We start from the raw sequence: 26,111 nt of genomic DNA, 5'->3' as shown, positions 1-26,111 counted from the left end.
TTGGAATAAAGAAAAATATATCAAGACAAGTGTTCATAAGAAAAATTGTGAAAAGCACATTAGCAAAACTAATGTTTATTAAAATACATTTAAAAATATATCAAGAATCATACCCGTTTATAAGCCTTTACATAATTTCAGAAAAGAAAAATTTCCTGCCTCCAGTTTTCAGACACAGAATTGGTACATTCAGCTCAATGTAAAAGCCACAAAAGTAAGCAGTGTTTGTTTGCCACCCTTTTGTATCAGATATTTTCCAACTGCATAATTCAGTACTTTTCTCTGAGCTTTCTGCAAAGTGAGGTGAATTCCATCCCACAGCATAGCAGCATCTGACATTATTTTATTCATTCACATTCATAAGGTGTGCCTACCTTGAATATTCATGTTTTTAAAATATATAGACACACACAGAAATTCCTTGAACAAAGGTCTGGCTGAATTGCAAACCCAAGTGTAAGGAAAAAATACCTAATTCAGACTCTTCAAAGGAGCCTTCCTTCCTCTTACACAGAAAGAGAAAGATGAGACTTGCAGCATTTTTAAAGTTTCATCAGCTTGTGATGATCAAACTGTAGGAAGAAGCAACACAATCCCATGAGGTATCTTTAATTGTTAAATATAAAAAAGGGAACTATTATTTCCTCAAAAACAAACGGTTACAAAAGTAAGGTGCTCTGTATTGAACTTCTGGGAGACTAAAAGCCATTATAATCCTTGAGAAGGGTAGGAAGCAAATATCACAGAGATCTTTGAAACCATGAATGGCAAAAATGGAAAGCAGATAATGACTGTTCAGTCTTGAAAGTACATGGGCATCAGCCAGTAGCACATTGAAAACAAAAGGAGACATTTCCTCTCTCAGTGCATAGTTACAATTGGTGGAGTTCCTTGCCAGATGATGTAAATTGTCAAAGTTCACGGAGGGAGGTTCAAAAAGCAAGAGAGATAAAGGTATAGGAGAAATCAGTGTTTCCTTGAACGCTGCCAGACCTTTGACAAAAAGAGGTGCTTCACTCAGAGGAGTTTGGAAGATTATTCTCCAAGTGCTTGAACTGTTTGAATACACCTCCCTAGTCATCTGGTACCAGCCACTGTAAGATGAGATACTGGCCTAGATAATTCCCTACTCTTCCCCACATGACAAAGCAACATCCATGTTGTACCGTACATTCCTTGAGTTTTTGTTAAGAGCATCCGTTATCTGGATTTTCAGTGTCACATTTGCTACTCCCTTCACAAGACAGTTTCCAGCTACTAGTTCTTGGTATTCTGTCTTGAACCACACAACTTTTGTACACTGCAGCCTGGCTGTATCCTCAGCTATGGAAGCTCCTCATGTATTGGACATATTGATGACTTTCTTCAACTTTCTCCTTTGCAGAGCCAAGTTTAGGGTTTTGAAGAGAGTGTCCTTGCTGTTCAGAACATTGTAGCGATTCACTTCCACCAACCTGATGAAATCGTATGGCTCAAAGGTGAAATTTAGTGTACGGTATGGAGAATCTTTTGACTCAATGACAAAGTCACCAAAGGATTTCTCTTCTTCTGACTCACGTTTAACTCCTGCAGCAAGGAAAAAAAAAAAAAAAGCCAAAAGAAAAAACCAAACCACACAAAACAAGCAGCTGTAGTAGGCTCATTTTAGTTGGATTCTGCAAGGAGGATATCACAGATAACTGTTGAACCTTAACTTTTTCCGCAAAGCTCCTCCTCAGAGATTTCAGCTCCTTCAGGATCCAAAATGCTTGGAAGCTGAAGGTAAAGTATTATTACTCTTTCTACTTCCACTAGTCTCCAAAATACAGGACTAAAATACATTTTCATTGTGATAAATTGTTTAGTACATCCATGATTATCATGCTGAAAACAGGAAATACAAAGCTCAACTCTTCTGGAAGTACTGTTCTACACTAAAATAAAAAACACTAACACCCTGAGTTCAACTGACCTTAGGAGGGTAGTATATACTCTTCAAAATATGGTAACTCGTGTTTTTAGCACCCTGTCACTTAAATTTGAATACCAATCTTGAAAGATGAACGTTAAAGTAATTTGCTAAAAACACTTTTGCTTGTTGCTATTCTAGAAATAGTCGTCTTGAGCCATATTTAAGCCCAATACTTTGAAACTCTTCATCGTTGATGAGTAAATGCAGCCAGGGCCTGGCAAACATTATAGTATTAATATAGATAGCATTAACAGAGTCCCTTACATTTCTCTTGCCTGCGTCAGTCCTGCACATTCTTTTCTATGTATTCCAAAGGTTTTCTTCAGGATGCTGTTTCCTCCCAGCATGGGAGAAATAGGACATTGAATTTTGCCTGTCTCTTCTTAAAGGTATAGCTCTATCTTTCATTCCAGTGCTCTTGCTGGATAGACTGAGGTGGGCCTTACAGTCTATATAAATCACATTAAATGAAGCAAGGATCATTTATCACTTGACCTTACACTACAAGGGCACAGGCCACTCAGCATTGAGTTACATGATCTGACATATGGATTGGTCCCCAACACTTTGCTGCTTAGTGGTTTATTCATATCCAATAAAGAAATGAACTTATTATTTAATCTGATTTGTAGTGCTTTCACGTATATTCGGAGTAACTAAAAGTAACAAAATCAGGTATCAGGGCAGAAAGGTTCAGAAAGAAGCAAAAATATTGCCTAATTTTGATTCTTCCAGCCTTTAGATTTTTTTTTCTTTTTTTTTTTAATTGTCAGCGTCTTCTCCCACTCTCCCTTCCAAACAACTAGTAGAAGCTAATTCCGCCTTAAATGAAAGTAACAATTTAATAAATACAGGGTAATACTAAGAAGAATGAAAGGAGGGACACTGAGCCCACTGAATTTTCCCCGTCAACACACCCAAACGATTGTAAAAATAGCTCTTTAAGATACAGCTCCCTTACCTGGAGCTTTGTATTTCTGGAAGGTTTCATTCACCAATGGGAAATGGAGCACAATTGGAGCCCTTGGATTATCATCATCCACAAACATGTAACACTCTTTTGGCTTCTTTTCATCTTCCTCACTCAATTTGATTTTTGGAAAAGGAATTTCCCGCTCCTCACAGTATTTCTGAGTCAGCTCTAAAACCTGTTGTCAAAGAGCAAAAATCATTTCAATAGAGTATCAGCAACACCTCTAAGATCATCTAACTACAATTCTCAAAGGGCGATAAGACTTTCACAAAAAAAAAAAAAAGTGACAGAAATCCAACTTCAAATTGGCAGAAACAATTTCTCTGGCTAGTGATACAGAAGAAGACTGAAGAGCAGAACTGAGAACTGCTACCAAACATCAATAGTTTGCAGCTGTGACTTTTTATGTTTTATTACTCTAAATATATTCACTTTGACTTTTCTGCACTTAAATATAAACACTTGTATAGAACGGAAATAACTTGTTTTCATGAAGAAAATCACCAACAGCCACTTTTCCATTAGAAGCATACATCTAAGTAACAAGGATCATATGAGCCAAGCAAGTACTCTTATTTTAGATAACAATCTATTCAGGCTTCTGAAAAGTTTTGAATCTTATTACAGTTGTCACTTTCCATCTCCTCATGACATTCACAGTAAAAAACATAGTACAATAATATTTGAAAGAGGTAAGGATTTATTTTAATGCATTCTTTCATTAGTGTTTGTATTCAGCATCAACTGATCTGCTGCTGTTGTGAATATGATTCTGTGCTTTTATCTTCATGTAATAATGCTCAGCTACATCTCTCACCTCAAATGGAGCTTCCCAGGAAAAATTGAATGACAAGATAACATCCACATCCCTCTCTGGCTGAAGTACCAAAGGAAAGGGAGAGTTGATAGAAAAGCCACCATCCACTAAATACAAGCTTTCTTCCATGGGGGTCAACCGGTTGGGAAATGCATCCAGATGAGTGCCTAGAAGACACTCCAAGTAACACAAGTAACTATAACGAATCATTACACACCTCTCAGTAACAAGCAACAAACAAAGCTTATGCTGGGGCTATAAGAAGAAAAAAGGCATTCCAACATGCACATTCATCTGAGGCTGACCTGTAAAGTCTGATGATGAGCTTGCCTTATATGACAACATACATAATGGATCAAATTTTTTGCTACAGTGTAAGAAGGGGTAAATTCCCTGACTTCAGTGGAACAGAGTCAAGCTCACTTATGTTCTGTAACATTGACTGTTACAGAACATTAACACGCTATTTTACATCCCAGATATATATAGACTCATTTACCTCTCCAAGCCACAAATTTCTTGATGTTAACATAATCTTTATGAAGATACAATCCCCGCATGAAGTTGAAGGTTTCTCCACATGTGACCCGGGACTTGAAGAAATCCTGAAAAATTTGTAACAAGGGGCCCCCAGGTATAACCAAGCGAGTCTTCAGTCGTGCTGGATCTTGGAAATGGAATCTTCGGCAGTCATCTGCAGAAGCCACAGAATGGTGCAGAACACACAGAAAATGCTTGTCTAGCTCCAACTTTTCAATCAGACTTTTTTCTACAATATTTAACCAGTTGTCCTAAGACTGAGTTTGTCCTCTAATAAAAAAAGTATTGTAATGAAATTTAAATGAGCTGCATATTCTATAGCTGGATAATTTACCTGCCCTGTTTAAAGGGAATAGCATTACTCACAAATCATTGTCCATATGCATTTCAAACCCACACAAAGAAATCCTTGTTACCAAGTGATGACAACTTCCATCTTATAAAACAACAACGGTCATCCACACACAGTAGCATTTATAGTTACAACAACAAAAGCATGGGGGAAAAAACTGGGGCTGCAAAAGCAGAGAAGAAAAAAATCTCTCCCCCTGCTACTTTACTATAAGGCTATGCACCTGAGTAACTCTCAGCCTTTAATACACTTCCTTTTCACTGCTAGGGAGGCATTGTACAAAAGGAGAACAATGCATAAACATAGAACCAGCTTATCCAAGGTTACAAAAATCAGGCCAAGGGGGGATTTGAAAACCTGTTTTCCATCCTCCTACTTAGCAGTCCAGTTTCTGTTCTTCCTCTTCTCATGACTACAACCCCTGCACTTGCAATATGTGTTTAAGACAGCTCCCAGAACTAGCCCAAATTCATAGTCAAAGTCAGATACAAAATTTTAAAAAGGAAGGAAGAGAAAGTGTACTGGAAAACTATAATTGCTCTCTTCACTATATGTGTGATGGAAGGGAATAATACAGGACAAGAGAGATCTGTCCAAATCCATCCTTTATGCTGATTTTGAAAATACAGCACATTTTTGAGTCATACTATTTGTATGATCATTCCAAAAACAGAAATCTTTTGAAAAATCCTATTATTTTAATGCATGTTCTTACCTACAACTTTGATAACATCTTTGAAAGAATCTAGAAAGCCCAGTCCTATACCAACCACCTTCAGGCAGATATCATCCAAGCTTGCAGCAAAGGCACTGCCCCACATTCCTGCAGGAGAAACATGAAGAATTTAATACTCAAAAGGCTTTTCACAGTGTAACCAAAAGGCCTATAATTCAGCTGCCATTCGTCATGGGAGAGGGCTGTCACTTGACCCCTACTATTCTAACAGGTAATGTTTGAGTTTAAACCTTTGAGTTAATCATGTGACAAATTCTGATGTAATAATACAATGCAGAAGCTTCTCCAAGAGAAAATCTCTTCTATCGGCAAGGGAAAGATGGCAAGAGAATGGGAAGACCTAAAGCAGAAGTTTTTGACAGGCAGCTCATAAAAAGAGTCTTCTTGCAGACTCAGGACACCAGACTGTAATACTATGAACATACACCTAAACCTTTGGAGAAAGATTTTACATTTTTCCCTTCTTCAAATTCTTTAGGAAGGAACAAAAAGGCATGGGTTTATGTTGATGAGCCCCAAAAGCAGTGTAGCTCCTTTCCATCTCCCCATTTTATTCATTACTGTAAGATCATACCTTGTAGAAAACAAATCCTAGGCTCTGGATGTTTCTGGACAAGCCGTCCCATGAAGAACTCACTGTCAAAGTTCTCTGTTCGGACAAAAGCTCCATATTTGCGAAATCCAACTTCATAGGGAGTGAACTCGCACCATTCTAAGAACAAGCCAACAGGATATTTATTAATCTCAGAATAAACGTAGGTGAAAATGCCCATTTGATTTCTTTTCACACAAGGGAGACAGAAGGGAGTCTCCCTCTGCTTTTCACCTTCACTATGGATTTCCCTGCCACTCTTCTCAGCAATCCTCTATCTTACACATGATTAATAAAAACTCTTCTACACATTTTCATTGACTAAATAAAACCTCCTTTCTTCCTGGCTTTTGGAAAAAAAAAAAATATTAAAATCCCATCTTGCTCCATCTTGACTTTGTTACTGCAGAAATAACCTGCCTATTTTACTTCCACTTTAAACCATTCTGATGGCTCCCTCTTCCATCACAAATGGAAGCTACTTCACTTTTCTCAGCCTTTCTTCATGCTACTTACCATCTCAGCAACTACTACACTACTGACTTGAAAACTCAATCGACCCACTGTGTCAGACTTCATTGTCTGCTTATCAAAGTGTCCCCTCATGCTTGAAAGCTTTCCACAAATATTTACAAATCAAATTCACTGTCATACACGCACACTTGTCCAGAGCAAAACAAACAAAAGTCCCATAGTGGTACACAGATGGGACACAAGCGTTTCTGTTCCTGTCTCACTGTATCTATCCTCACTTGTTGCATCATATTTAAAGTTTCAAGTGACCTGGAATAGGACTGGCCTTCATTTTTTTACTGTAATTGTATAACCAGCAAGAACCCAGGCTGCTAAAAACCACAATTTTGATGATGCATGCTACAAGGTTGCCAACCCATCATTTTACATGAATTCTACACAAATTGATTATCTGAGACTATAAAAGAAAGTAGGTCACCTAATTACCAAGGACTCCAATCCTCTGATCAGGCACAGACTCATGTATTATAAGAATCTTCCCTCTCAGTGCCTGAAAATTTCAGGCATTTTCTAGAAAAACATGCGGAGTGGCCAGCAGAGTTGAACCTCATTTCTCTGTTACAGCCATGATGAAGACATTTGCGATCAGGAGAGCATTCTGCCAAGCAGTATCCTATTGCCTGCTGCACTACCAACTGCTGCTTGAGCCATGTTTCCTGTTGGCAGCCACTCACTACCCAAGGAACTGGATAGGTGAAAGGAATTTATGAATTTTAGCAAACAAAAATAAGTTTGCCATGTTCATACCTGCAAAGTCACCACTGCTAATATTGGGTCTCACATTGACAGCTGCATAGATAGGATAGGGGTTCTGGGCCCATTTCACTGCTTCTTGCTGATCAGACAGCTTTGATGGATCTTCCTGGTGACAAGCAAGGAAGGAAAAGCACACTTTAGTCAGGTAAGTTCTGTGCCCATACTTTGATAGTTTGAAGCTGTTGCTTCGCATTTCTGACTAACAGTGCTACTGATTCAAAGTCCCTTTTCCTCCCTCTGTTCATGCATATGGTCCGATTTTGCCAGAATATTTATGCAGTTGCATATTTAGAGTGTCTGTTGTTATTAATAAACTAGTTACCCCTCTGATTTCTGACTTCGATTAGCATAGCAAATACTGCACAGTAACGCCATTTTGCAAAACCAACATCATTCTCTCAGGCTTAACCTGCCCAGTAAAGAAACTATTAATTTAGTAACAGTCATTCCAAATAAACACTACATTTTTCTATAAGACTGATCTATACGACTTCAAAATTCTTTACTGAAGAAGGGTGCTGGAAACCCCAGGGCAGAAAGAGATGAGAACTCCCTATGTTTATTCCACAACACCACCTATTCCAGAACAGTTCACAAAGGTAGAGAGTAATTGGTTTCTTGACACACAACATGTGGGTGGGCAGAGCTCCCACCTGGAAGACAAACAGCAATACACTTCCAAACATGAACTCTTTTACCTTCTGTTGTAGGAAGTATTCCACAATAAGGCCCCACAAATCTGTAAAGGAAACTTTCCGTCCACTAATCTCCATTGCATTCAGCTCCTGGAAATAGTATTTCAGTCGTTCTGGGGAAAATGCCCCTGCTTTGCTGCAAGACACAGTACCCTGAGCTCTTCTGATTGCATCTTGAAGGTCTTTCTGTGACCAGTCAGGGTCTTGATACAATGTTGATAAACACCTGAAAAAGCTTATATTAATGTCATCAGTAATAATGACCCTTGTGTAAACAATTTTAGCTAGTTATAATTAGTGCTGCAGCACCGAACTAAAAGCTTGAGAAGTCTAGCTAAAAGACAAAACATCGTGAAGAGAAAAGAGACCATAATAATGGATTTCTGAACTCTGAAACATGCTGAAAACCCTGACACCTACAGGACAACTTCATCCTGATTGCTAACCTACTTTTCAAGGATGTTTCAAGCATCATATGCTAGCACACATGAACCAGTTCAAAAAGATGAGTTAACTCCAGACCATAACAACCCTGAGAGACTGGCTGACAGCAAGGGTGCTACTGCATACAGCAATAGAGGCCATAGCCTTCATCAGAACACAGGTCTAATTAAATGAGAATCTGGTTTGGCCTATTGGCTATCCACGTGAACAGACACCTACATTTGTTTGAAAGTCTGTTTCTGAATTAAAAGGGCAGGCCAGATCACAAGGTTAGTGGAAGAACTAGATACATAGGAGTTAATTTAACACATAAAGCTCTGGAAGGGAGGATTATACTGTCAGGTTGCACAACTCCTCAGTGAAATCATTTCATGGAAACAATGTGTACTTATGAGGGATGACTTCACCACAAACTCCAAGAACTGAACTACTGAAACATTCTAGCCATGTCTAACATTTCAGCACATTGCTCCAGTCCACCAAAGAGCAAGCTGGTGCTATCCTTCTATTCAGCTGCATACAGCATTTTGGAAGGTGTTGGCACAGTGGTCCACGCGGACGTGTTTCCAGTGACTTGTACCACCTCGGTTATCTTCTTGGCAAGAGCAAGGAAATGGGGAAAGTTTTTGAAGTCAGGGCTCTGAGGTAACACACAGCAGTCTTATTCACGTAGTACATTCTAATATTCAACTGTCAGGCTTGCAAAAGCAGCAGATTCATAAATTTAGCCAGCAGCTGTATGGGTTAGAAGTATAATGGATCTCTTGGACTCTTTAGGATCCCCATCAGAACTCACAGGTGAGAACTGATAAAATATTTGACCTCATTGCCCGTATAGATGGCACAAATGCAGTTTTGGCCTTATTTTGCATCAACGCTACCATATTCACCTGTAAGTTTCTGGAATCAACACTGCATGTAACTTACCAAGTAGACCCAGAAATTCCACACAGATATATTGCAGCATCCAAAAGGCCCAGCTGCTGAAGCCCAGCAAGACTGCCATAGAACGAAGTCAGTGCTCTCATCCCACCTCCAGACCCCAGTACTGCTACAACTGGAACCTGCAGGCAGCAAACTCAGTCACAATCACAGACTTTTGAATTGCCAATAAATTACAGAACTAATCCCATTTCAGTCTCATTCTTATAAAAATAAGAGGTAAAATCTCTATTTCTATTTACATTTCAAGTAATTTCAGGTTTGATTTCAACCAGAACTCCTTTCTCTACTTTGTAATTGAAATATATTGTTTACTATAAAACATAGCAGTGTCATCTTAGGGACAGCCACTCACTGAAATTGTTATGTATATTATCACACATTTACTTGCATGCCATACAATATACACATAAGAACAATAAAAAGGCAATAATTCTTATAACAGCACCCAAAGATCACAGAGCAAGGTATCAGGCTACCTTATAGGGTATACAGCTATAACAGTGTCCTCAAATCAGCAAGTAGGAAGCTGTTCCTGTGCTCTGAGCTTCAGTTTAACCATTCTGAAACAGACTTTCCCATCACAATTCAGAGCTCAAAGGCCAAGATACAAGAGTTCAACTAAAGAAAGTACATACATTCTGAAATTTCAATTTTTTGTGTTCCAAAACACACACATATCCCTCAAAATTTTAGAAATATAACAACATTTGAGACTTCAGAACTGAAATGTCACAGGGATCTATCTCACACCATGGTGAATGCAAACCACGGTTTCTGTTGGTTACAGGCAAAGAATCCTACAATACCTAATTATCAACCAAGCACAAAGGATTTTACATATCTCACTACAGCACTATGCTCCATACCTCATCTTTTCGAGGGGATTCTTTTAAGTGAAGAGTCTTCCTCAGTGCCTCTGAAACTATTTTCTTCCTTTTGTCCAAAAATTCTCTCTCCTCTTTACAGAGGTCAAAACCCAGACGTATGTCAAGATCCCAAGTGCTGAAGTAGAAATTAAAACAAAAAAAAACCCAAAATCATCAAGGATTTGTAATTACCAGGCAAAATCAGTTTCTGTGAACACACAGTCTAGGTGCTGATCTGAATCACTGATCTAGATCAAACTCCTAAATGAAGTTTTAGTGTATGTCTATACACCAGCTATTTTGTAACACCAGCTTTTGGAATCAAAAATGAAACTTCTCGCTATTGTATTTCTTCCTTAATGTATAAATACAAAGGTTGTGTCAAACAGTATTCAGATTAAGCTTCAGGAATTTCACAAAGAAAGAAAAGATTCTCAGTAGGTGAAGAAGATTGTATGAGGAACAACTGAGATCACTGTATTGACATGGGTGGAGAAATGAGGGGAAGAACGATTTTAAAAGAGAAATTTCTAAACTTAAGAGGCAGAAGGGGACAACTGAACACCAATAAACTTGCCATGAGTTTGTAAAAGGGGAGCAGGATCTTCAGTTAATTACTATATACCCAATGACACTATCAACTTACTAGCCAACTGCTCCGTTTTGCGTGTTATTCTTTCCTTATCACTCCTTTCTTGCACCCTTCATCTATTTTATAGTTCAAGCTCTTCACACACTGAGATGTCCTTTCCTATTTGTCAGTACAGCACTGCACATATTTTGGAAACTACATGTATCTAAGAAAGCTGGTTAATATTTACACCACCAGCTATTTTATGTTTAAGTATTAGGAACACAAAATTTGTTCAGATTTCAGCAGGACTGACACCAATCCAATAGACAGTATCTGCAAAGTCAAGAGTCACAGCCTTCAGAAGAAAAACAACCAGGTATTTTTCTCTAATGTATACCAAGAGATCAATGGAGACAACAGACAGAACAGAAAACTCCGCAGAACAGCAGGGAGAGTCACTCAGTTCCTTCACTATGAGAATAAAGGCCTTTCCTGATTTTTAGAGGTCTTGGAGGTTCCTCGTACTCACCTCTCTTCAGTTTTCAAACTCATATCCAAACTTTGTCCCTGTGAAAGGAGAGAACACATCTTACAATTGGTAGCAATTACATAGGTGGAACTACTAACTAGAGGTTATGACATCAACAGCGTCACTAGATACTAACCAGAACAGCACACTCACCCACTAAACTACATCTCTGGAACATCTTTCCCTTGCACCTATTTTAGACATTTTCAATAATCTCCACAGAAAGTAAAAACATTTACTCAGAGAGCAGGGTGAAGAAAATGATTTCTTCTGCAAGCTTCTTGCTTTTTGCCTCCTCTGGTATTTTTCTTTCATACCCTAACAGACTTTTTGCTTTGGAAAGTGATGAACTCTATACTTATTTTTCAAGATGCAACCATGAAAACATTTTTAGAAGAATTGCACTGAGTAATCTCAGTAATTCATTCTAGATAGCCAAGAAAATGACACTCCTAAGAATCATGTGCAGCTTAACTTTCCAAATGGCTATAGGCAATGGGGAAAAAGTTATCCCAAGCATGTTAAAACAAGTGCAAAATGTTGACATTACCTCTCCCAGAGAAACAATTCTATCAACCTTTTGTCCAATAGGAAGGGAATTCACTGGTACAGTCCCCAATCCCAGAACTGTAGTATGCTTTTCAATATGAGGGTTCGTACCATCCTAATAAAGAACAAAATGTTTTTTGAGCTCTCCAGAAAAAAGTTAGATATTACTTTCATATGTCAAAAAAACAGCAAACAATCCATACGATCATTATAACTAAATCTTTCCCAAAAGTCTAGGGCTTTTCAAGATCATCCTGTGCTCTGCTTGACAGATCTTTGCTGGGATTTTTTGTGTCACTCAAATAGCTTCCTTTTTTTTGGTTGTTTGGTTTTGGTTTGGGTTGTTTTGGGTTTTTTTTAAATATAGCTGTCTGCTGCAAGGAAAAAATCTTTACCTCCACATAGAAAATTTCCTCCCAAAATCATTGTGTTCTGACATGTGTCAGAAAGCTCACAAGGCAAACTTGCATTCTGTCTTCAAATCAGGATTTGGAAAAGATACTAACAAGGCAACAGTGTTAGACATACAGAAAAAATACCACTAAATAGGAAATAAGATAATAGCCTTAGGAACAAATGGGAGCATGCAATTAAAAAACCATAATTATCTTTACAAGCAGAGCAAATTAAAGTTTGCCAGGAAATCTTTCGGTTTTCTCCCATGTTGTATTAGCAAGTGGCAAGCTCTCTTAACACAGAGCTTTGTGCAGATTCCTAAATTTAAAAGAGGCATATTAAAAAACCCTTTATATCACAGGGCCACACTCAAACCTACACAGCCTACCAGGTGGGCTGGAGCCTTTACACCCACGGCAGGCCTCAACCCTTGGGACGAGACAGCAGCTTAAAGAAACAACATGTTGTCACCCTTCTCAAAACAAGAACTGAAGACAGACAAGGAACTACCCACAGATGTCTTCTGACCAAAAACAGCTGTCCTGAGTCAAATGTCCCTCTAAGCCCACTGTCCTCCTCCTAACAGGGGCAAATAACATGCATTTAGGTACAGGGCAAGCAACATTACTACATTCCTGGCACTCTCCTACCTCTGATAAGAGAGGAAAGGTCATACTGGATAGCTTTGTGCTCTAGGCCAGCTCTTGAAGGAATATGTTCTGCTAGCTACCAAGGGTGGTTTGGTTGAGGTTTACCACCTGGGCTAATCTCCATGGTTGACTTCTACTGTGTTTTTGCTTGCCTGGCTCTGAGTTTTTGACTAATTAAGTCCAGGTCTCCCTCTTCATTTCATGTTTGCTGCCCAACCAACTCTACTGCAAAGCTATTCTTCCGTATTCTTTTTTGTGTTCTCTTCTCCATAGCTGCCTCTAGAGTAGTCAAGATCACCATCTGCATTCATGCTGCCCAACTGCTTCTGGGGATGAATAACATCACAGAATAAATAGTTTCCTTGCTCTCATTTTTGGTGTCAGGCCATACTGGGAGCAGTCATCACAATGAACATTCAGTCACTCCTATGGGATACACACACTGCATGGGTACCTGTAGAAACTGTGAAGTAATAGACAAAGCTAAATAAACCTTTGCAAGTGGCAAGTGCTCTACAAGTTTCTGACAGAAAAGACTTGCTATAGAGTATCTCAACAGCTGAAAGCAAAGATGTCTTCATGTAGCAAGCATGTGCAGATTCAGATTTTTTTAATCCCCAAGTTTGAACAGATTTTAAAGTGTTGGGGAGGATATACTTCTAAGACAAGTTCACCTCCTTACTCAATGTCAAAGATCCAACGCAAAGTCTGACATTTTTATTCAATTTTTAAAATAGAGTAGTGTGTAAAAAGCAATGATAGAGAAAAACTTATCTCTCTGCTCATAAATTCCTAATACGTAACCAGAAAAATAATACATCCATTCAAGACAGGCTTCTAGCCTAGAAAATTTTGATCTGAGCAATTACAACATTACAGAGTTAGGTTTGATCAAAAAGGTGTATCTGGAAGTGATTAGTAACCTTCATAATAGATGGTCCCTAGTACCACATACATATAGTACTCCCCAAGAAACTTGCTTCCAATGCAAGCTTTTGACATCCACGGGTAGCTGAATAATATACCCAAAAGTGACATCCCTAAATATCTAAAGAAGTCCCTGGCCTTCTCATGATCAAATTAAGGCTGTTCAATTTAGGTTTAAGGACACTTTCATGGACCAAAAGGTACTGGTTTCAGAGTGTATTTATTCAAAAGTAGGCTGTAAACTTTGTAGCAGTCAGCACAGATGCTTACCTGTAGGACAGATATGGTTTGCTCCAGCTCCACTTGCAGTTCTGGACACATTTCTTTATCCACATGAAAGACAAATGAGGTTCCATAATCCTTCTCATTGCCTGGCCTCCAGGGAATACACAACTGCTTCTGATATGCCCCTGGAACAGACACCTTGACCTCACAGCTTCCTGTGCATTAGAATAAGAAGTTTAGACCACAGGAGCCATTTAAATAAATGTTGAAAATCAGATACTTCCTAAGTGTAGCTGAGACTATGAAAACACAAGCAAAAACTCTCTTGTGTTGTACCAGTGGATGTGACCCAATAGTATTTAGCATTAAAAATAAAAGCAAAATTAACTTAAGAAGTCAATTTTGCAGTCAGTAAATAAAAATGCACCGTATAGACAGAGAATCAAGTCTCCCCCCTATCCCAAGGAATAAACATGCTGAAAAGTAGATGACTTCAACTCTGCAGGCAGCCCTACCTTGCTGTCTCTCTCCTGTTTTTTCCTCTTTGTTGACAGTGCCTTGCAGAGACAAGCAAGGATGAACCTATGAAGAAAAGAAACCACCTCTGGTTATGAGATTTTAGTTCACTTCTTTGTTGAAGCTTAATCCACCTACTATATTAGGTACAGGTTTACAGCTGCAAGCTGTCAAAAAACCATTATGGATTATATTGATCTTTCAAATAAAAAGCAAGTTTTATTTCAGCAGAATGTGATTATTTGCTTGTTTCAAAATCAAAACCACTCTTTCTATTCCAATTACTGCGTTTTTTTGCAACTGCTACTTCATAGTTACAAGTTCTCAACACCTGGGTTTTTTCTGTTGTTTTACCTTTTTTTTTAATGCATGTGTGAGTACCTATTCAGAACTTGTTCAGATCCAGGCAAGCACTTCATAAATTCTGCCATGACTTTCTGTCCTGGATTGTCTATGTCCTCATGAAATTTAGTGTCTCATGCCATTCAATCACCAGCTTCCCTTCTAGGACAGCAGATGAGATACTTAATTGGCCATAATTGCTCTAAAAGATAAGATACTACTCCACTGCTTGAATGTAAGACTGATTTGCTAAGGGAAATGGGAACACAAAAGACTCTCTCATGTGAAATAGTTTGCAGAACTAGGCTGTTAAATGCCACCAATTTTTCCTGAAAAAAATGTTAAAACTCTATATTTCAACAATGATGAACTCTTTCCCATCCTTTTCTCCTTATTAAAAACATCGCTCCAGTCCCTTTAGTTTGAGGGCAGAAAAGAGGTGGTAACACCTGTATTTTTAATGTGTAATGCACTGATTTTCTTAGACTGATTGCCCCAAGAGAACAGACAAATCCCTCAAGACCAAAACTCGAGTCTGAGAATGGGAGGCATCACCTACTTACTAATGGTACTGATAAAAGCTTAGAAATAATCCATGTTAAGATAAGAAGGGGAACTGTGCCTGGCCAGCATCTAGGCTAGAAACCTCAATACAATCTGCAAGACTCACTAGCCTCCTAAAGACATTTTTTGTTTATACCTTTTAAAACAGCCCTACTGGGGGAAAAAAAAAAATACACCCTTTCTGTGAGTTGGTATCAAGTTTTAAAAATTGACAAAGCTTTTTAAACCAGCAAATTAAAAAAGAGGGGCAGATGTGGGAGAGAGTAAGAGCTATTTCAAAGCAGGATTGGAATTCTCAACAACTCTTGTCCTCTTGCTACTAAAAACATACCTTTCAGGAGTAAATCCCAACATATATGTAATTGACTTCCATGTACTCACCACAAGGACTCCATTGGTCAATACCTCTGTGGGGGCATCTGAGCTGTGAAAGGAAGAGATTTCATGCAAATTAGTTTTGGTTTTAATTTGCTTCATCCTATTTTATAAACTAACTGCCTGGATAAGTGGGGGAGGAGAAAGGTCCTCGGTGTGAGAGATCTATGCAAACTAGACTGACACCAGGTATATTTCCCTTCACAGAACAAGGCGGGGAAAAATACTGAAGAAAAAATTTGTCTGCAACTATAAGCATGTGCTATAAGGCCTCCCCATCTCAGTTATTTTGATAACCTAGAGAAAAGCTGAGCTTAGATAGACTATCAGATAAAGTATCCATTTGTTTATATGGCAAGGTTAACTGTGAAAGCTTTCCAGTCCTAAGTAACTCATCCACAAAATATTCATTTCCTTTGCAGTGCTGCCATTCCCATGAAGTCCAGCAAAATTTTATTTCTTTTTTGGTACCCTAAAAATTTTGGTGACTTGAGCTTTAAGGATATTTGTGATCAGCCATTGGTGAATCAACTCAAACACCACAGAGAACTGTAAAGCATTAGCCTTTTTATGGGCAAGACTGTCCCTGCACAGAAAAAGCAACTAAGACAACATATGTGCAGAGCACAAGCTCATTCAGCTCTTCGGGTAAGACTCACCATTTCTCCAAGTAAAACTCTACGTCCAGCTCTTCATTAGCCTTTGAAAATAAAAGTTGGACACAGGTGACACTTGATCTTGAATATTATTATGAGAAGTTTTTCCAAGAGATTAAGCGTTCTTCTTGTTACAAACCATAATAACTATTTTTGTTGCTTTTACAAAAGCTCCAGTTAAATTTTGGAAGGTTTAAATTTATGTCTTTTGTTGTTGTTGTTCTTTAAACATTCCTCTCCTCCTGGACATATCCTATATGACCAGACACATCTATGTTTGAGGACACAAGTGCACACAAGTGAGAGCTGGCTCTCAGATCCACTACCCCGCTAATGAAAAAAAAAAAAAAAACAACAACAACAACAAAAAAACAAACACCACACAAAACTCTTCTGGCTCAAATACCACTGCAGTGCCATCTCTGCAAACAGCTTCTACATGAGGCTTTGTGCTTCCTCCCATTTATTATTTCAGCAGACTGTACTCTTAACTCATTGCTGCCTTTGTCTTTGAGAGACATTGATCCAGCCATCTTTCCCCCTACCACAGCATACTGTAAATGCTTGATATCAGACCTAATGCAGCTTTTAAAATAACCAAGGAGAAGCCAATCTATGCAATTCTCTTTACTGAAGTTGAAGTTTCCAGTTCCACAAATACTGCTCAAGATGACTTAAGCATTCAGCAAACGGGACAGAGTTAGTGGGAACAAGGGAGTTACAAAGCCTCTTTCCATGATCACAAATAATTTAGAGTGCCTGTGACACTGACCAACACCTCCCTGCTAACTGCATACCAGTCAGTCTGCTTCTGACTATAACAGCACTGACTAACAGCACTGAAGCCAGATTTCTCAAGAAGACACATCATTACCTCAGCTTTAATCCAGACCTATTGTAGCAATGTGTCTGAAGCAGTTACAAAAAAGATCAGACTGGTGATGTGGCTTTAGCTACATAAAACAAGCTGTCTTGTTGCAAGTCCATAAACAGGTACACAGGGACTGAGAGCAGCTAATATGCACCCATGGCACCCATGTGAAGCAGAGGTTAAATGTAACTGAACATAATTCAGGGAAAATAGCCTTTTCTTAGGCTTTTGACTTATTAAATATGGAGGTAACCTTTGCAGCAATAAACTTCTTCACTGCAAACTGATGATGATCAACTAGGCAGTCTGCAGTCCCCACAATGATTGCTGACTGCAAATGCCTTTAACTTTAAGCCCACTTTAAGCCCCCTCTAGTCTCCTGAAAATTCAGTTCCCTTTAAAGGTGTTTTAACATCTTCTGAAAGAAAGCAGTCATCCCAAGTTTCATTTAGTTAGGCATCCGAAAGACTGTGGAACACGCAGACCCACAAAAAAAAAAAATAATCACTAGGAATTTTAGAAACATCTCAGATGATAGTAAAACCATATATGCTGTTGTCACCTGCTGACACATTTTCCCTTTCTGGCTTCTACATACAGATAAATCAACTAGCATGTACTGCCGGATTTCTGTAATGATGAGATGCAGCTATTCACAGTTGACCTGGAAAGAAGCCAGGGACTAACCTCAGGGTTCAACCTGAAAGTGCGCAGCAAGGGCTGACCCAGCTTCATGCCCCCTACATCAAAGACGATAGACGTGAGCTCATCGCTGACAAGGACATCCTTATCATAGAGTGTCAGTTCCAGAATGTTCTAAAACCAAACAGAAACAAACAGCCTCAGATGAAGAGACAGAAACACTTCCATAAACCTGTATCCAATAGACACTTTATGCATTAATCAATATCCTTCCCCTTTCCCAATCCTGAAGAGAATTCACTATTTCCAGCAGGACGTACAGCATAGTTTAGAAAAAGCTCCTAGTTGATAGTGTTTAACTAAAAGATTTTCTGATCTTCCCAACTAGAGAGAGGCCCCAACCAAATGCATGTGGCAGTACTCTCCACCAGCTTCAGGCACAGATTTGCCTGAGGAAGCAACAGCAATTTCCACTCTTGCAGCATGATTCAGTCCAGGATGTTATAGGGACCTATCACTTCCTGCTCAGCACTGTCTCAGAGCAGGCAAGTCCAGCAGAAACTAATTGAAATAGACACAATGAGTACATATAGCACCCAAAAAATGGCCCTACCCAACTAGTTTTCAATGAGACAAGACTGAACTTAGAACTGTGCAGGCGTAGCCTCACAACAGTAACCACACAGACGCCTTACAAGACTGCAGGGGAAGAAAAAGCTCACACACTCTAAAGCTTAGTTTGCAATTTTCTTACCATTTAAGTCAATTACCATTCCACCTTTGTCACCAACCTTTATGGGAAGGTACTCCAGTGAGTGGGATAGTTAATAAGCACCTTATTCCAAGGCCTAGGATGTTATTTAAAGCAATAGTACCATACTAACACTAGCCTTTTAAAGTACAGTTTCCTTCCCTCTACCATTAATGTCTACTTTGAGAATGAATGCTGACAATCTGAAGACTTTGTTCAATACTCTATTATGTCATGCTCAGACAGCAGACAGATGTACTGTCTCTAAGAGTTTGAATTTTGCTTTTCTCAATCACAGGAACTGAGGGCAAAACTTGACTGAATGAACTAAGTGGCAAAGTGATTCAAAATTTAGTTCCCATTATTGTCACTCAGCCACTTGACGGCATAAAGCAAGTAGAGCTACAAGAAGGCAACTGCTACTCTGTGAAAGTAGAAGCAATCCTCAAATAGAAACTTGCTTTATCAAGGAATTTCCTTGAAATCTACCATGTAGTGCCATAACTTCCCTTTCCCGAGTTGCATCACAAGGACATTTATGGAAAATTCTAGCTGCAATTTACACAAGAGTGCAGTTACAAACTGCTGTGGTTATCACTGGATATGCATGGTACCGTTTTTTGTACCACTGAAGATGACTGACACCTTACAAGCAACACTGGTTTTGAGGGTAATAAGGATCCCTTGGTTTTGAATGAAGTAGCAAAAGTAAGCCAGTACACAAATGCAGATAGCCCAATCAGCTCCACAAAGTGCATTCCTTACCTTGACAGCACTATGGATTCGATACTGGAAAGTTTCATTCCATTCTGGGTTATCAGAGTTGTCAACAACCTGAGTTCGGGACACTATGGGAGACGCAGTGGGCAGCTTTAGTTCCACGTAGCAGTCTGCCTTGGACACTAGAGCAGAGAGTGTAGAGACAGACATCAGAACAACTTTAATCAAACATACTCTTTCCCATGAGCTCCTCATTTTCTAGATCTCATTGCACCATAGAAACATGCAAATTTAAGGCTGGACTTGTAAAGCAAAAGCCTTTAATGAAGTACACTTCTTTAAACAGTAGCAAATTGAACATTAGGTACCTATACTTCTTTTTTCTAGTTCATCCAAACCATAAAGCCCTTCATAAAAGGGACTACTATTCGAAATGAGGAAGATCAACTTTTCAACAAAGATGACTGCTGATATCAGGCTCATTGCCTCTTGTCCTGTCACTGGGGACCACTGAAAGTGTCTGTCTTCATCTCCTTAACATCTTCCTTTCAGATACTTGTACACATCCCCCTGAGCCTTCTGTTCTGCAGGCTAAGCAGTCCCAGATCTCTCAGCCTCTCCTAGTGTGAGAGATGCTCCAGTCTGTTTACAGTCTTAGTGGCCCTTCACAAGACTCTTTTTGGTAGCTCCAATATCTCTGTTAATGGAGTGCCTAGAACTAGGCACAGTACTCCAGACGCAGCCCCACCAGCGCTGAGCAGAGTGGAAGGATCACTTTGCTTGCCCCGTTGGCAATGCTCCTCCTAATGCAGCCCAGGATACCATTAGCCTTCCTGGCAGCAAGGGCGCATTGCTGGCTTACGGTCAGCTTGCTGTCCGCCAAGACCCCCAGGTCCTTTCCTGCAAAGCTGTTTTCCAGCCAATCAGCCCCCAGCATACGCTGGTGCACAGGGCTGATCTTCCCTGGATGCAGGACTTCCATTTCTTTTTGTTGAACTGCATGAGGTTCCCGTCAGCCTGCTTTTCCAGCCCATCAAGATCCCTGCTGGATAGCAGCATGACCCTTCGGTATACCAGTCACTCCTCCCAGTTTTGTAACATAAGCAAACTTGCTGAGGGTACGCTTTGCCCCATCATCCAGATCATTAATGAAGCCACTGAACAATATGGGACCCAGAATTGACCCCCCTAGGTTACACCACTAGTTACTGACTTCCAACTAGACTTTGTACCACTGATCACCACCCTTTAAGCTCTGCCATTCAGCCAGTTTTCAATCCAACTCCCTGTCTGCTTACCTAGCCCATAATTCATCAGCTTCTCTATGAGAATACTATGGGAGACAGTGTCAAAAGCCTTACTGAAGTCCAAGTAGACAATATCCACCACTGCTATACCCTCATCTAGTCTGGCCAGGAACTGAGCTTTCTGCTTCCACTCCCTAAAAACAACCAATTGTCTCAGAGTCCTTCCTTCTTCCAGTTAAGGCCCCTTTAACAACGCAAGTATGAGAACCATTCTTCACTCCAGTTGAACAGAAAGGCCATAAAAAGAACTTCTCTTCACAGTGTGATTCTAGCCCTTAGCCTTTCAGGAGGGTTTTCCATTCCCCAGACAGTCATTCAGCATTCCAGTAGTTCAGTGTTGGATGCCAGATATAAACTTGAGGCAGACAGACTACCTTACTGTATTAAATCTGAAGGAATTAAATCTCAAGAGAGTTTTAAAGGTCCAAATGCCCCAAACAGCCCTAAGAGCTTTACTCAACACAGATGCGTAAGAGAAAGAGAATATATACCATGCTATCAAAACCAGGAACAGGTAAAAAGCAGTTTGTCTTAGAATCAGTCAACCACCTACCCTCTTTAAAAGCTTCAATTACATCAACAAAATAGCAGGCACATGAAAGAAAGCACTACTACAACTGAGAAAATAAATATTTGGAAGCTAGAATTGAAGATTGCTACTTCTAGCGCAAGAAGACTGTTCAGCAGGAGCAAGGGTGAAATTTGCCACGACCGGAGGGCTGAATCCAGACAAAGGAACACAGAATGGGTCACAGTAGGATGCATAAAGGAGCAGGGAAGGAAAACATCACCAGGACTTACCCGATCTTGTTCTGCAAAGTAGCAGGGTTAATCTGCAGCTTGGCCTTAGATCAAGCTTTTAAAATATATATAATGCTTTACAAGAGAAACCTTTGTTCAGACATAAACACAATATACTATGTGTAGATAAGAAGTTCCCATAACAATGCTACCTGTGTTACAGGTATGCATACAACAAACCGTCTGTTTTCATAGTACGTTGACTAAATACTTACACAGATCTGTACCCTTGATGTTTCTGGCTCGGAGGACTTTTACTGTTAGGTTGTAGTAAGGGTGCTTCTCCCACTGAAAAGAGAGAAACAAGCTCAGCATGTAACTCAACTGCAATGCCTGTTCTATAACCACATCAGTATCAGTCCAGAGGAATGGATCAGACCAGCCAGCCCAAAATAAACTATTAATGAGTCAGTTTGGGAACATACACAGCACTTTCAGTGTCCTGGAAGAAGACTAAAGGAGACTAGAAGGAAACTCAATTCCCTTTCAGCACGGCAATGCATGATGTCTTAGGATAACTCTTCACAGACTTCAGAAAATAAGTCCCTTATTTAGGGTTTCCTCTAATTACAGAACAATTTTGAATTTCTTCGTTAGTTCATTCTTGCTGAAGGATAAGCAGACACTGAAGCTGCTTAAATGATTTTCATCATGACTTGGCTCGTTTAAGACTATTTGCCAAGGGCACATGCATGCTTGAGTAATAGCAGACACGGCGAGAATCTTAACAGCACGGTCTAAAGACATAGAAAGCATACACTGTTTACAAAGAGGAAAAAACTCACTTTCTTGTAGGAACACATACTTCACGGCAGTTTGAGCAAGAAAAGACAAACCTTAAATTCCTTTTCATTCTGGACTGTTATTGGTATCAGCACTATAAACATGCATGCCGCTTTACCAGCGTAGATCAAAATGTAATCCTTGCTCTTGAAAGCTTCTGGGAGGCTATTTTTGGAAAGTAATGTTAGTATCTAAGTGCCTGGATGTGAAGAGGAAAAAAAAGCCTCACTGAATCCTAGAAGATCATGAAGGAGAAGGCGGGGGGGGGGGGGGGGGGGGGGCGGACAGGAGAAAACAGCTTGAAAAGATTTAATGCAGAGACCGCACAGAAGCAGCTGTGTAAGGCTCATGAACAGAATGGGATTCTGCCTCATTTCCATCAGTTATGACACAATTCTGTCCAGCTAAGAACCTTTTCTATTCTTAAATCCCATTTCAAAATGCTTTTCACAAGTGGTCACTACTTCACGTTCATCATTTTCTACATGGTTGGCTTGAGACCAGAGTTTAATTTCAGATATGCTAAGTATTCATCTACAACTGAATTCAATGGGATCTTCACTTACAACAAAATGCTGCAGTACACCAAACATTATATAAAAACATCGGCCCTACATATCACTAACTAGGATCTCAAGGAAACCAATGAACCCTGAACTGTCAAACTCTCCTTGAATATTCGTTATCTGATAAATGCAACTGTACTATGTTTGTTAAGCAGTCACATACTTCTGGAGTTTTCCATATTTCTTACCACTTTAAGATACTCGCCAGCTTTTGCAAAACAGGGTTTGAACAACACAATAAAACCAAGACGTACATAGTATACTGAACATCTTTGTACTGAGTACCATCCACCCTGATGAACAAGTGAAGGGTAAAAATTACACAGGTTGTCTAAGATATCTCACATGCAGCTGCCAAATTAAATTCGTGCAAATAAACTCCAATTATACCATTATTACTGTTAAAGGACTTATATTTGCAGCATCAACATGTTGAAGATACTCCTTCCCTCATTTGTTTCTGGAAACAAGCCATGCCTTCACATCAAATTTCACCATGAGGTCTACCCTTCAGATGCTAGTTTTTCCTCCTTTTTAAGCCTTTCCTAATCACCTCTATTTTGTTCAGTCACTGACACTAGTTTCTCAGGCAAAGCCTGACCTCCTTTCTACCTCATCAAGGTGGGGAATGGACTACAGAAATTCAAGATTGCATATGTGATTCTCAACGACTTCCTAAAGGTGCTGCAACTCTTCAGGTTGTTGAGAAATGAAGCTACATAATCACACCCCCACTGCTGTCAAAGCAATCTTCACTCATGTAGCCTGAGTATCATCTGGAAATCTGACACCATCAGCCGAGGAAGCACAGTACACCCTGAAGATAGCATACCCTTCTTTTACTGCACACCATCTATCAACATATAGTTACATTTTCAAAAGAAAGTCCTTTCCAAAGGTCTCTAACAACCTTTGATTTGCAGTCAGTCATTACGCAGCTGAGGATACATTTTCCACACCCAGATCATAATTTAAGGGCACGTAACACAACAGATATTTCACTGTGCTCCCAAGTCTGCGCTACCAGTTATGCCAGAACCTTCCCATCTGCCCTTTCTACTTATCTTTTAGCCAAGGCACAGCAAGGTCATAACATGTTGCAAGGTGAGCATGCAAAGTAACGAAGCATGAGAATATCAGATATGTTCTATCTGAATGCATCAGGGAAAAGGCAGGCAAGAAATCTGTGTGGGAAATGAGCAACAAATAACAACAGTTCTGCCTATACCAGTGTACGTGACAGCACACCGACATACGCAATGGGTGCAAGCAACCAGTTTCTACTTTGCTGTTTACTGATTTTTCAGAATCACCTTTTCCAGAGCTCAGGAGAGTGCACCTGAAGCAAAAACCCCCTTGAAATCCTTAAATGAGGGTACAAGACTGAATTTTCACACACTCAACCCTGCTAACAACTGTTAGCAATAATAGCAAAATCAGTAGCAAACAAAAAAGTAACTTCTAAGCCATATTTTCTTTCATGTTCAGAGCTACCAGGCGAATCAGGTAGCTCAAAAAAATGTCTGGTTTAACAAAGGAGCACTTTCTCCCCATCTTGTTCCTGCTCCCAGGTAAACGCTGCTGCCCATAATTCCCTTCCTTGTGGCCGAAGTGCCACAAGTTTGCTTTTAAACCCAAAAGCAAACTCCTGGCTTTCCTAGGCACCCCTTGCACTTTCCTTCCTCGCACAGAAGTGTGCACCCACAGTCATGAAAGGAGACTTCAGACCCAGTCCTAAGAACCATGGTCTTCTGGAGGGCAGGTTTTATGATCAGTCAGGTGATACGAGTAGTGCTAGCAGCTCAGTATCACAACAGCAGTGGCAAACACTGGGCTCGCTCCCACTTATATTGCTGTTTGTCTTTAGATGTGTGAAACTAAGGTTAACTCCGGAAAATTAAAGAGATCTGATCATGTTGAAATTTTAATCACACAGCAAGCAGAAGTGTGGACAGGCATAGAGGCAGCAAGCCACCTTGTGACATCTAATGATCACCTCAATTTTAAGTTGTAGATTGAGGTGTGGGGGGTAGTGGGACAGGTAATCAGATGACAGACCAGATCTCCCAGGGAAAGGCTCCTTCACAAACATTTAGTGCAATTCAAAATCGAGGTTATTGGCCAGGCTATCGTATACAATGGAATGATTATACACCAGTTAAAGGACAAACACATTGAAACCACTTTATCTAATGTGGTTATGCTGCATTATGAACAGGGTGTGAAGTCATCGTTAGTCTTTGTCTACTGTAGATTATTAAGCCCTGTGGGATAAGGTAGAGAGCAGAAAGGAAGGGAATGGTAATCAAGGATATTTTACATGAAAACACATAAGCACTATTTTGTCTCTACTGATGAGAAGTGCAGTATTCTGCACTCTCCTCCCCCCCCCCCCAAAAAAAAGTACATGGCATCAGCTTAATTCTGCTCCCCAAAACCTAAGGAAACAGAGACCTGCTCTGCATTGCCTCACACAGACCCTGAATTTACTAAAAACCTGGAATCTCCATTAGCATTCTTGTTATCCAAAATTTCCCCCTAACTATAAACTTTTTGATTAATTCCCGCAGAAGCGCAGGACTGGTTTTCCACACGTGCAGTAACAGCAAGTCACTGCCGAACACATCAGCTAAGGAATGGTGTCCCAAAGACAGCGCTACAATTTGTCTTACCCGCCAGTGATAAAACCCAGTCTCTTTCCTCTCCTTCCTTTGGAAAAGCACAGCTGCCAGAAAAGGCAGCACTCTGGGTGGAAAAGGGCCCCGCAGCACCTCATGGAACATGGGAAAAATGTCCTGTCGTCTCCGCAGAAAACCTGATAGGGAAACACAGAAAATAGAGAAGTCCCCAGGCGCCTGGCTGCGAAGGGCTGCTCTTTACAGGCTCGCTCCGAAGTTTTGCGCAGGACTGGGCTGCGCTCCAACTGCGAGAAGCGGAGGTGTGGCCTGCGCTTGCCAAACAACCCAGTTCAAAACCTTGCTGGCAGGTTTTTCAAATACTGGTAAAAGATAAGGGCAGCAAAGTAGCACCAAACAGGGAAGCCCTGGGTAGGTGGAAGCACCACTCCGTGATTAAGCCACAACCTCAAAACTCCCAGTCCAGATTTCCTTTGAGAGTTCCAGCAACCTGATCTAGGACTCTGACCATTTTAAACCCTCTCAGAGTT

The 26,111-nt window shown here is 40.0% G+C and overlaps 1 protein-coding gene across 3 annotated transcripts; it reads right to left on the bottom strand.

Annotated features, from left to right (window-relative positions):
• On the bottom strand, positions 1–26,111 carry PLA2G4F (phospholipase A2 group IVF). Of its 3 annotated transcripts, none has more exons than XM_030006890.2 (20): positions 25,618–26,107; positions 21,812–21,884; positions 19,534–19,670; positions 18,063–18,191; positions 16,508–16,548; positions 15,855–15,897; positions 14,567–14,633; positions 14,097–14,266; positions 11,855–11,968; positions 11,305–11,342; positions 10,202–10,337; positions 9,318–9,454; positions 7,950–8,172; positions 7,243–7,357; positions 5,944–6,081; positions 5,349–5,456; positions 4,241–4,435; positions 3,742–3,908; positions 2,913–3,099; positions 1–1,566 (listed from the first exon to the last, which is right to left on the bottom strand). In XM_030006890.2, exons 1-20 carry the CDS (start codon positions 25,726–25,728, stop codon positions 1,337–1,339), a joined length of 2,559 nt encoding a protein of 852 aa, XP_029862750.1. In that variant the 5' UTR covers positions 25,729–26,107; the 3' UTR covers positions 1–1,336. The 3 variants fall into 3 exon arrangements, 1 of the variants encoding a protein (XP_029862750.1); XR_003922386.2 differs by having other exon boundaries at positions 1,533–1,566; positions 3,742–3,918; positions 25,618–26,111; XR_005931059.1 differs by having other exon boundaries at positions 1,533–1,566; positions 3,742–3,879; positions 25,618–26,111.

This window comes from Aquila chrysaetos, chromosome 2 (genome assembly GCF_900496995.4).
Source record: "Aquila chrysaetos chrysaetos chromosome 2, bAquChr1.4, whole genome shotgun sequence".
Classification (NCBI taxonomy): Eukaryota; Metazoa; Chordata; class Aves; order Accipitriformes; family Accipitridae; genus Aquila; species Aquila chrysaetos.
Note: the sequence above shows the minus strand (reverse complement) of the source record. Positions and strands in the feature narration are given on the sequence as shown.

What these genes read in the sequence shown, in the direction of transcription:
- PLA2G4F (XM_030006890.2), bottom strand. Translation starts at nt 25,728, where the DNA reads ATGTTCCATGAGGTGCTGCGGGGCCCTTTTCCACCCAGAGTGCTGCCT. An exon ending in CTGGGTTTTATCACTGGCGG is followed by an intron (nt 21,885 to 25,617) that starts GTAAGACAAATT and finishes CTCTCTTTTCAG; the next exon opens with TGGGAGAAGCACCCTTACTA. An exon ending in GAGTTTTACTTGGAGAAATG is followed by an intron (nt 15,898 to 16,507) that starts GTGAGTCTTACC and finishes TTCCTTTCACAG; the next exon opens with CTCAGATGCCCCCACAGAGG.